The 12511-nt window shown below is 39.8% G+C and overlaps 1 protein-coding gene across 12 annotated transcripts in view; it reads right to left on the bottom strand.

Moving 5' to 3' along the window:
* LOC132956260 (ELKS/Rab6-interacting/CAST family member 1-like) overlaps nt 1-12511 on the bottom strand; it is a 103612-nt gene that overhangs the window by 78933 nt on the left and 12168 nt on the right. For all 12 annotated transcript variants that reach the window (XR_009665990.1, XR_009665991.1, XR_009665992.1 and 9 more), the window contains exons 5-6: nt 1276-1532; nt 1020-1191 (exon numbers count right to left, since the gene is read on the bottom strand). Coding sequence is in view for 8 of the 12 variants with exons in the window: in XM_061029598.1 (XP_060885581.1) it covers nt 1020-1191; nt 1276-1532 (429 nt within the window). In the remaining 4 variants the exon portion in view is untranslated. The remainder of the gene's footprint in view (nt 1-1019; nt 1192-1275; nt 1533-12511) is intronic.

Here is a 12511-nt window from a genome sequence, read left to right as displayed (position 1 = left end):
CCCTTAAACTTGAAACTATCTTTGCAAAAGCTGTGCAATTGGATTTGAGCTCTACAGCTGGGAGGTCTGCAGATCTGTATCTCATAATGATGTTTTAAAACTGCTTTTTAACTCTGTTTCTCAGTTGTTCGCTGCCTGTGAAACATTAAATGACTCATCACTGTCCTGTGTGTGTGCGTGTGTGTGTGTGTGTGTGCGCGTGTGTGTGTTTCTCCCTCACAGCTGTGGCCCACGGTGCATTTGGAGCTGATTATAAAAGGTTGATTTGAGATTCACTGTTTTTTTTTGTTTTTTTAAGGACCTGAACAAGACAACACAAAGGTTTAGTTTCTCAGAAATATAATGTTAAACTGAGTTCTTCCTATAACATACATAAATAAATAAATAAATCTTATTGAATATTTCAGTTTTTGTAAGCAGGAACAGATTCTGAAAACAAATTCTACATTTTCATTCATTCACTGCTTATTTCACTGTAATGGGACTCATGCAGTGTTCTCCAATCATTTTTCCATAACATGTTTGATCTTTTTAAACAGTCCTAAATTCACAAAAATGAAATAAACTAGTACTGAGAAGTATTTCAGTCATCAAAATGTTGTCAGTGTTTTGAAAATCAAAATCAAGGTTTTTTTTTTTTGTACAGTAATATATCAAACGGTGAAAATGTCCAATCATTTAAATACTCGTTAACAACATTTCACCACTAGAGGGAGCTGTTGTATCAAAGAACAAACGTGATGAAGGAAGGGTTAAAACAGCTGAGTGTGGTGTTTAAAGACACAATATGTGCAGGAGAGAGCAGGCAGAAAGGATAAAAGATACCATCCTGTGTATCTGTGTGTGTATATTGATCCTTCTGTGTTACATTTAAACTGAATTATGAGCCTAGAGATGAATCAGACAACGGCCGTGCCTGGAAATGACATGGTTTGATTTGCACACTCTCACATCTGGCTGTAACCAAACACACACACACACACACCCACACACATGGGAATGCTTGAATGCACACACACCTCTCTGAGTTGTAGCATCTCCTTGTCTTTTTGCTCCAACAAGCCCTCCAGTTGGTGGATCGTCATTTCGGCGTCCGCAAGCCGCCTCGTTCGTTCGTGGTCTTCCTCGGTTGCCCGTGAGGACAGACCTTTGCTCTGCAACATTTCCAGCAACTTCTTTATAGATTCATCTCTGTATGAGGAAAAAGAGAGTTAAAGCGACTTTACACGGCAACAAGTACAGTAAGAGCTCTCTGAATTGAAATAAAAAAATCACCTGGCATTTAGCGTGTGTTTCTGTGTATCTATCCTCAGCTCCATTTCTTCCAAAGTCTTCCTCAGGAGGAAGAGCTCCTTGACCTGTCGCTCGTATTCGCCATGCAGACGCAGGAAGTTGTCCTCCGTCATGTCCTGAGGAGCGATTGGCTGGCTTCCGAAGAGACCAGACTCTGAGTAATCTGACTGGAAGAGCTGGTTGAGATCCCGCTGGATGCGGAGCTCATCTTGTAAAGCCTGAATGGTGCACTGAAGATGCTGTAGGGGAGAAAGAGAAGTTCTTATGGGCATGTGTTGTGAAGCGCCTTCATTGATCAGAAACAAGAATTGGAATTTAATTGCAGCCCCCTTTACTAAAGTAAGATAAAATCAGGCAACAGTGCATTCGTTTTTTGCAGAGGTTCTGGGGTTTGATCTGGATCTGTGAGTATTGATGCAATGGTTAATGCTTGATTTTAAACTGAGGAACAAAGTGAGCCGTCACACTGGATCATGATCAGTATTAGGAAAATAGCTGAGATGTCGCAAACAGTATCAGGAAAGTTGGTGCTTCCCTAAAGGAGATAAAGTGTGTAAACTGTGTGAGCCGTAGAGTCCTCTTCTCATTTAAAATGAGTGAAGGTGAATGATTTGTACCTGGATCAATGCACATAATAGATGATTTTTTAGCAATGTGTGAGTGAGAGACTGGCTGACTAAGACAGCATCCAGTAGGTGTTTGTCATCTTGAGCAAGTGAGCGTGTTATAAAGTAGTGTTGGCAGGTAGGTGTGTTACCTTCATTGCTGAGGACAACATGACATGTGTGCCCCCCCCCCCCGACTCAGACATAAGAGGAGTTTAAACTGTGTGTGTGTGTGTGTGTGTGTGTGTGTGTGTGTGTGTGTGTGTGTGTGTGTGTGTTGTCGCTATGATGTCCTGGGTTCTTGAAAATGCGTCACACACACAACCTGCACAACAGACACGTCATCGCTACATGAGTCACAGCAAATTCACAGATACAAATAACACAGGTAGCAAAGAGGTGAGCGAGAGAGAACATGCAAACCAGAGGTGGAAAAAGAGAAGAGACAAAGAAAGTGAAGAAATAAAGAAGAAATATACACGTGTTTTAGCTTTAGTTATCAATGCACATGAGGACAATAAAAGAGAAACAAAAGAGAGAGGCAACAAGTCAAATATATTAAATTGGCGGAAAGACACAAAAGAACAGAAACAAGGAAAGAACGGGATGACGGGATAACATCAAGGCAGTTGTCTCTCATGATTAGTCTGCTTTATGTTTAAGAACAGCCAGTGTATCTTCTGATGTGTCATGTCCACATCTTTCATTTCTATATTTCTAGAGAGACAGCTGCAGAAAAACCTGCCAAGAAACCTGTCACTGACATTTTTAGTTTGATACCTCTCTGTTGCTGGTGTTTCCATGTGTGCATTTTTGTGTGTGTAAGTCTGCTGACTCATAAAATAGCTCCTAACACACACACACACACAAATAATGGAGGCTGACTGACATTTATAGGACTTTCCTGAAGAAGAAGAAGCATCCTCTTCCCCTCTTAAATATTCCCTTTGTGGTTGAATCCCTTTGTCTCCATTCCAACAGTGATTCCTCTCTCAGAAATGCAAACACAATCCACCCTTATGAAGAGACCGGGCAAGAATCCACACAAAATCTCTATTGCTTCGCATTAGGCTTTATTCATTATGCAAAGATGAATTATGAGTGAACGTTAAGAAAACTAATTACAAATATTTTTCTGAGTTGTTGTTTGTTTTTTTTAACAGAAATGAAATTGGTTTGCTTTCTACATTGAGCCTTTGAAGCTTTTCTCAAACTCATTCATCACAGTTTCTTTATCTCTGGATGTTTTTAGTTGCTTTAGAGACCAAAAGAAGGACTAAAGGATGATAAATTATAAAACACATTAACAGTTTCAATGTGCTTTTGAACGAGTTTAAAATACAAGGGAATCTGCAGTGATCCTCAAATCAAACCCTGTTATTTTACGAAGGCTTGAAATATCTCTGTGTCTTTATTTTCACTTTTTCCATCAGGATTGCCTTTAAATGTCCATGCATTTTTTGTTTAAGTTCCTTTCTTTGGGCCTTTTTATTATCTTTATTAAACAGGACAGTTTGCCTTTTGCCAAAACAATGAATCAATTTATATCAAAAGATAATCAGTGGGTTAATTGAATGTACATATTATGCAAAATGAAAAATGCCAGATGTATATGTGTCATAGGTATAGAAAGACAAACAGAAACACGCAGATCCTTTCTCCTGATACAAACATGTTTGGTATACTGTGTGTAATTGAAGAAATGTACATGCATGCCAACATCAAAACATCCTGTAATCAGTCAGGAAACATGAACACACACTTATCCTAAGGTATGTCAGGGAAATGACACAAGCTAACACAAAGCTTCAGTAATGTTGCTTAAACAAACTAACCGTGCACCTACATACACAAAGACACACAGACAGACAGACACATTATGCGACTTCAAAGAGTTACATATAAAGAATTCAACATCACTCTAGCACATATGGGTCTGCACCAACACTCCCTGCAACTCACACACACACGGACACACACACACTCACACAGCTGGAATGTAGAGCAGAGAAATGCCAGACCACGAGAGAGTGGGAAGGGAAGAGGGAGTGAATTTAAAAAAGGAAAAAACAGGAGGAAACAAAAACAGAGAGGCCGATAAGAAGAAGGCAGCGAGGAAAGTTTGAGAACACAGCTCATCTTTTGTGCTAAGAAGAAGAAGAAATGAAGGGAGAGAGAGAGGGAGAGAGAGAGGGAGAGAGAGGGGTTCAATACGTTTTTTCTTCAAAGTTTCTGCTGCGTCATCTTTTTCTGCTTCACCTTTGACTCTAACCTTTGACAGTGTAAATTTGTTGTTGGTGGGTGGGAGAGGCCTGAGAGGGAGGGTCACAACTTAAATCAGAAGAATGCAAACACACGTGCCTCAAGACGCACTCTTATTCTCCAGACTACATACAAGTCATGCAACTTCACTTAAAATATATAGCAAAAGAAATTCTAATCTTTGATTCGTCATTACTTGTATTAACACTATATGAGTGTATTTTCACGTTCATATGTTAACTATGAAGGGAAGAGAAACAGATGTAAACACTGTAAAGCTGAGATAAACAAGATGACGAATCAAAATGACGAATGTTTCCTTCAGATGTGTCAGAGAAAAGCAAATCAATTCATCAAGCTGATGTTAACAAGCGCGAGATGGGAAATTATCTTTTCCTCGGGCGGCAGTCAACTCATCAAAACTTGTCGATTTCACTGAACTGTCCTTGTGATTAATTTGGAGGAACATTGTGAAAATGTATTCCTGATTGCATAAGCGGAACGATGTTAGGGACGAACAAATTCATGCATTTATATGTTCTGCCATCTGTGTACTGGATGATTACAAACAGACTACTTGATGCACTCTGCTTTGATTAGAGAAAAATAAAGAAAAGGATTGTGACTTTGAACGGACTGAAAACTTTTTGCTCTGTCTGTCTCTACCAACGAGCTGTTAATAAGAGTCTTCATTAGCAAACTTCTCAGTGTTACCGTCTAAGTGAGTGACATGCCTGCTGCACACAAGATGAAGATTTTTCAGTGATATTTAATTATGTTCTTGTCTCGGTCTCGATCCCTAAATATCTTGGTCTTGTCTCAGTCTCGGAGCACTCTGGTCTCTGGTATGTATTGGTCTTGTTTACTTTGGTCTGGATTACAACACTATTCCTTGGTTCCTGTTCTTTAATCACTCTTTATGTTTAATGAGATCAGTTTTTCAGTCACAAATGTGGGACCCTATAATAACTTTATCACACTGATTTAGACAGAAGTTTATAGCACTTGATGGATTCAAATTCTCACAAATCACTGCAGGAACACAGGATATACAACTAAATCTGTGACTTGAATAGAAAATATAACATTGTCTTTGAAACTTTTATCAAAGTATGAATTGATTCTAAAAATCCATGACATAAGAGCATGCTTGAGTTGAGCAAAAAAACATCTGTCTAGTAACAAATGTAATCCTTGTCTAATGAGCAAACTTCATAATTCCTCTCCGTATTATTGGCAAAAGATGAAAAGAAAGAAAAAAAAAAGAGGAAATCCGTTATGAATATGGTGACAATTTTTCCATCCGCTCATCATCCACTCTCCTCAGGCCATGGCTCATCTGTCCTTTAATATTAACCATCTCTGTTATTATTCTTCCGTCTCATCCCTCGCTTATTCTGCGCTTGCGGGTTGAGTCAACCCCACCCACACCCCCCACCCTATAAAAAAAACCCACTGTCACAGAAAACACATACACTTGAGCACGCCACACACACAACAAGCTGGCTTTAATGTAAGTGGCGGTGATCATGTTGTAAATGTGTGTGTGTGTGTGTATGTGTGTGTGTGTGAAATGGCCGCGAGGAGTTTGAAAGCATCGCCCACTCAGACATCAGACAACAAGCAGATTACCACACTCAGATCTTATTTCTCTGAGGATGAAGAAAACAATAAAGACGAGGAAATACAATAAAAAGGAAACAAGAAATCCTCGTGTTTTCCCAATGGGCTGATGGAAGAAAATAAAATTATTTGTGTATGGAAATAAATAGATGAGAATAAAGGAGGAAGAGGAAAGAGATTAAATGAAGGGGAGAATGAACACAGAATAGCCAACAGGGGAGAGAAATGTTGACCTTAATCAGTCAGTTTGAGGAGCGACATCAAGGTCAGCAGGGGGTTTAAAGGAGAAGAAATAGTTTGAAGAGAAATTAACATAATGCATAAAGCTTTTTGAAACACAAGGATAGATGTGTGTGGCTAGATGTGAGAGAGGCAGAGAAGAAGAAATAGCAGCAGAAGAAGAAGAAGAAGGAGGAGGAGGTGGAGTGACTGTGCTGTAATTCTGTTCATTCCTCACTAACTCTTCCCAAACCCACTCCTTATAAGGACAGACATGGCTACCACTGGCCTCCACACACACACACACACACACACACACACACACAAAAAAGGGAAAGTGAGACAGAGAGAGAGAGAGAACTACCAAATTCACAGCCTTGTAGAGAAAGAGGGAACACTGACTCTCTCTTTCCTTTCACTTTCTCTCTTTCTTTCCGCTGTAAAATGAACACCCTGCTTTTGTAAGCAGCAGGAAAATGGAGCGATCTCTCCCTCTCTCTCTTGGCATTAAAACTTTTATAAGACACCACGAGAGAAGAAATCCTCTCTCTCCTCTCTTTCTGTTAAATTTCTCCTTCTTGTACTTTCTGTTCCTCTCATTCTCCTCCCTCCTGTCCTCCATCCATCTGTCTTTCTGCTCTCTACACTCCCTGTATTTACCTTCCCCCCCTCCTCTACATCCCTCTCTCTATCTCTTCCTCACCTATCTCTTCATCCGGACTAAATAAACACACAGGTTTGAAGGGCCATCTGTTAGCGATGAGCATTCATGTGGAAAAAAAACAACAACACAAGAACACATTAGAATAAGGGGAGATTAAAGACTTCAAATATATCTTTCTATTTAGGTTTTTGACATCACATTTTGATATTTTATTTGTAAAGTGACTTGGGTACACACACGTACAGTATGCCAGCATAAGCACACACACAAGAGAGGGATAATGAGTCAGAGGTTGATGTGGTGCAAACTGAAGGGAACAGACGGAGGAAGACAAGGTAGGCACAGTTGTGTTTTTCTTTTAAGCGTTGAATCATGTATGATGTTTTTCTTTGATATGCTGTTTGGAAACCTTGCTAAGCCTGCATGCTGCCATTTCTGGGACAGTCACTGATCATATTAACCAAGTCAAACACATTCACACTCAGATCTACCCAGTCCAGCATCAGTGGCAATAAAATCAGCCAGAATTCACTTTAAACTCATGCAGACAGGTTCTGCTGTGTTTCCTCTGTATTTTTGTTAAATCAGCTGAGTCTGCACAACCGGCCATCTTGCTCAATATGTCATAAACGGATTAGATCCATCATTTTCTTTTTGTTTCAAGGGGACATAAAAACATCCTTTTTTTTTTTTTTTTTTTTAGATTAAATGAAGGAATGAAAACATGGGTAAATATATTTAAAGAAAAGCCTTTTAAGGTTCTAGTTTCAAATCTGTGGATGTATTGAAATCAAGTTTTTAATCTTTTCATGAGACGTCCGGTAGGATGATACGTCCAGAGAACACTCAATTGTATCTGTCGAATGGCCATGTCAGCCGTCTTATTTCTACCAGAAAAACAGGCAAGATAGAGCAGAGATTGCAGAGCTGTAGATCTGTAGCTGAGAAGCGTGACTCCCGAGGAATGCTCCAAATGTTTGCAGAATCTGTGAGTATGCAGCTAGGTCTCTTTGAGTCTCTCTCCATAAATCCTTCTCCTCCCCTTCCTCTTCCTTCATCTTCCTCTACAGCTCTCTTCCAAGAGATTTACATCCTAGTTTCGCTTCTTAACACGAAAACCCAGCAGTAATCTCGTTACAAAACTCTGAATTCGCATCAGTTCATTAAGATTGAATCTCTGAATTATGACAAATCCTCTGTGATTTTATGCTACCAGCCTGTCTCCATGGTTCAGACTCAAATGCATAATTCCTAGAAAGTAAAATGACATTATCACCAAACATCAAGACAAATTGTATTCAGCAGACTTTCTTCATCTCCTCTACCACACTTTCTTCTTCCCTAACTTTTCTCTTTGAGTCAATCTCTCACTTCTACTTCGCCGTCCTTTTTTCATCCATCTCCTCATTGGTCACATCTGCCTCCATCAGTCTTTTCATCTTTTTACATCTGCTGGTTTCAGCTCAATCCATCCATCTCTTCTCCCTTCCTCGCCTCCTCCTGGCCCTTCTTCCTGCTGCTCTAGTTTGATCCATCCTTCTTATGCACTTTCCTGATTTCCTCCTTCTCCAGCTCTACGTCTTACACATCTTAGCATCGCAATCCATCTTGGTGATCCATCCCGCCCCCTCGCTCTCACTTTTTCCTCTCACGTCCATGCTGGGATAGCCGGATGAAGCTTTTTTTTTTATTATTTGCAGCCAGCTGGCACGAAAACTCTTGCTTGCATTTTTGTTCCTATACAGTAAATGGAAATCTCACACAGGAAACACTTGGCACCACACTTTTTTAGTTGACTTCTCTGGACCTATGAGGACAAGCCCAGTGCCAAGTTTGAGTAATGAAATTAGAAATTGCATCAGTTGCTCAGTTCCAATCCAGGTGTAATAACATTAAGTGCTTAGCGGTGATTGTAATTCTTCAGTCAGCACGGAAACTGGTCCAAGTCTGTTGTGTGTCATTAATTTAACCTTCTAAGGCCGTTAGTTTTTCTGGTAGCTTGTTCTTTTATTTGTCATTCTGAGATATTTCCCAGTGTACCACCAAAACACAGTTTTATAGAGGAAGACTTTGTGTTAATACTTTCAGTAGTCTTAAATGACTAGAACCTCAAAATGTACGACTATTGCAAAATACAAATATCATAAAACAGAGGGGCCTACTCAGCATTCACTGCAGAAGAAAGGTGCTGTTGCCAAAGACACAACCTGTATTTTTTGGAGAATTGGAAAACATTTTGATAGCTTGGCATCATGACAGTGATCTTTTTGAATTGGTTGGTGTTAGTTAGAGACAAATTTGTTGTTTCATCAGGTTTTGTTATGTTGAACAAAAAACTTTGTAAAATGCTTTTATTATGTAGTTTTTTTTATTGACAGTTCTCTCTTTGTTTTTCTTTATATAGATCAGTCAGTTTGTTAAGATTGAGTAGAAAAAATGTAGCTAATTCATTATTTATGGTGCAGGTGAAAACATGCTTTTAACTTGTTTCTAATGGTTTAAACATTTCCATAATTTCTAGAAGAACCACAGATTTACACACTAACCTGAAGGCCTGATGTCCACAAAGTGGAAAATATTCATGTGCCAGTCTGTGTCTCCTTCTCTCTGTCTCCCTAAATTTGACTTTAAAGGAAAAAAATAAGGATTGCCGAATAGCAGAGGAGAAGGGAGGGCTGACAATCTCTCCATCCCTGTCTCATCTCTCTATCTCTGTCATCCCACCTTCGGCCTGAAGGGAAGAGTGTCACCCAGGTGTAACAGGAACTGTGTTTACCTGCCTGTTTGGATTAATATCATTGAAGACACACACAGACACACAGTGAGAGAGAGAGGGCTGAGCTGATGGACCACCAGACATTTTTCACAGCTGGTCTCAGTAGCTTCAGATGTTACGCTTCTTTAAATCTACCACACAAACAATTAGACCTCTTGCCTCTTGTGAAGTCCCCAGCTAACAACAGCAGAAATAGTGTAAAGATAGGGCTCTGTAAAAACTTGTTGTTTTTGATGTTATGTTTAAACAGTGAAACTAAAAAAATCTGTTAATTCCGTCTTTATTGAAAAGTAATTAGTCTGCAAAGCCTTAGACCAAACCTCATTGAGATTCAGGTATTGTTAAAAAGGAGAAACGTTTACACACTTCCCCACACACACAGACACACACACACACACACACACACACACACACACACGTCTATTTCTAACCAGCACCTTGAGTATTAGATTAAATAATTGAAGAGAATGAAAACACAGCAAGCAGTAAAAGTACAACAACTACTGGCTACTGCACTTTCTCTGCACACAAACACAAAACTTCTGAGCCGCTGCCAAGTACTTTCTGTCTCTATAAGACACGCACAAATTGTTCAAGTAAACAAAAACACACAGGCGAGATAAAAATAGAAATGATAAATACAATGCATGCAGAGAAACATCGTCTCTCTGCATGTCTCCACACTAACAAACACGTGCAGAAATGTACTTAAATAAGCAATTATAAACATGCAGGCGACTTCGCAATTTGCGCCTCCACTGACACGCACGCTTGTGTTTACAAAAGGCCTGATTGTCCTGACATACACGTAAAGCTGCCAACACGCAAGGACACAGAAACCCTCCTGGTACTGTGCTCTCACTTTGTGTGTGTCTCTCTCTCTATCACAAACAAACACACGCTGGCGATAGCTTCCACTAAAATGTGTGTTACATTTAAAAAAAAGCAAGTCATGCATATGCACTCTAATGAAGTCTCAAAAATACCTGAACATGCATGAGACTGTAGAGACTGCTGTCAATACCATACATCCCCTTTTTAAACACACACACTGCCCCCTCCCTCTCTTGCATACACAGAGACACACATAAACACATTCTCGCACGCCGGTGCTGACGTCACACGGCTCGCCTGGAGTACAGTGGATGATAGATTGAACAAGCAGCCCCAGAAACAGACAGACAGAGTGGTTATTGTTCAGATGGTTGGATTCAGTGCTGGCTTAAACTACATAGAACAGAGAGCCTGAATCACACAGAATGTATGTCAAAGTGCACCTTACTATAATAACATTGCTTAGATTATAGAAATGAAATGAGTAACATTATCATTTAAGATTGACTTTTTCTTGGTTTCATTGATTTATTTGCAGGACAGTAAGCTAAGAGACTGGAAACCCTGTATGTCATGGTTAAAAACAGGCTTAAAAAGATAGAAATAGAGAGTGTGAGATTTGGTGAAGAAAGAGAGAAACTGTCAGTATAGCTTTCTTTTGGAATTCCAGGCATTCCTTCATCTTTTTCTCTTTTTTTCCACTGCTTCTCTGTGTTTTTCCCTGAAACATAATACTTACCTGCTGTGATCAAAGAGGCGAAACAAATTGGGTGAACACACACTCTCACACACACACACACACACACACACACACACACACACACACACAACAGAGCAAGATTATGGACAAATATGACAAAGGAGACAAACAGAAATGACAATTAGGCTGCACAAAAAAAGCAGGCATCCCCGTTCAGGTCAACTGATTTGTTAGACAAGGGTGTGTCCGTTCTATTGAATCTAATTCTATGGCAAAAACTGCTCCACAGGCACAGATGGAGGGCGAGGAAAGGAAAGGGGAAGGAGGGAGTCTGAAAGTAGGAGTGAAATGTTGACGCAGAGAAAAAGAGAGGAAGTGATGGAGAGCGTGTTGACAGAATGGACGCTGTGGGAAGAGAAAATTAGTGGATGTGGGAAGTGAAACAAGAGAAAGCAAGTGGCAGGGATGAGGGAGGGAACACAGTTGAAAGCATCAATCTAATCTAATTGACGAATGAAAGATGTTTAATTTCACTTTTCTAGAGATTATCTTCCTCCAAGCTGTGACAAAAGCTCTCCATCAGGAGTAAGCTGGGCTCATTTTTTTTTTACTTCTACTTCTTTTATTAACAAGCATCGCACACCCACTAGGTTGTTAACAAGAACTTGCAGATTTTGTCACATTATATTTCGTATTCAGTGGTTGACTATTAATATTTGTCTTTGATTTGTTAGGAGGCCAGACACAGGACTCCTAACAAAAATGCAAACTTGCTCTGTCTCTGCTGGATGCATAATCAGGCAACTGTATGCTAACTCATACTGCAATAATGATGTAAGTTGGATCTAGTGTGCAGCCTGAGTATTTGCAATGAACACATTGCCCAAGTCAAGTGAATTTATTGCAAGAAATGAGATACATTCTTTTTATGCAAAATGAGAACGCTTTCTCACTCACTGTCAGCATAGTTTACCTATTGAATGGAGTGGCCCTTCATTCAGATCATTCTGATGCAGTCAAATGAAGATTAAGCTATCTTTCAGCTACTCTCAGATTAGTTGGTGCCAAGGGAATAGTGAAAAATGCTTTGGGGTCTTTTTTGGATTCAAGATGGAAATGTTGCAACCACATGTATTGTGTAAAAAAAAAAGAGGAACTGCACATAGCAAACTTTTAGTAAAAATGCAAATATAGGATTAGGAATGTCTTTCATTTATGGTGACGACATTGTATAATTATTATGAGAGGAAAGGATTAATGCAGAGTGCGAGACAGGCAGATGGAGGAGAGGTGAAGAGAGTGGGCCGAGCATGAAGGAGGAGGCGAATAAAAGAGGAAGTGTAGAGGAAAGAAGAAGGGAGGAGATAGGACAGAGGGTGGGGATGAGATATGCATTCCTCAGCAGGGGCGTGACACAACGTGCATGTGTGTGCATGAGTGTGAGTGTGTGTATGTGTGTGTCTGTATGCACAAACCCAAGAAATGACTGTGAGGTAAGTTAATTAAATTTTTTAACACAAAGATGATGGCAAAGA

This window comes from Labrus mixtus, chromosome 22, assembly GCF_963584025.1.
Source record: "Labrus mixtus chromosome 22, fLabMix1.1, whole genome shotgun sequence".
Classification (NCBI taxonomy): Eukaryota; Metazoa; Chordata; class Actinopteri; order Labriformes; family Labridae; genus Labrus; species Labrus mixtus.
This window is presented reverse-complemented; position numbering and strand designations above follow the sequence as displayed.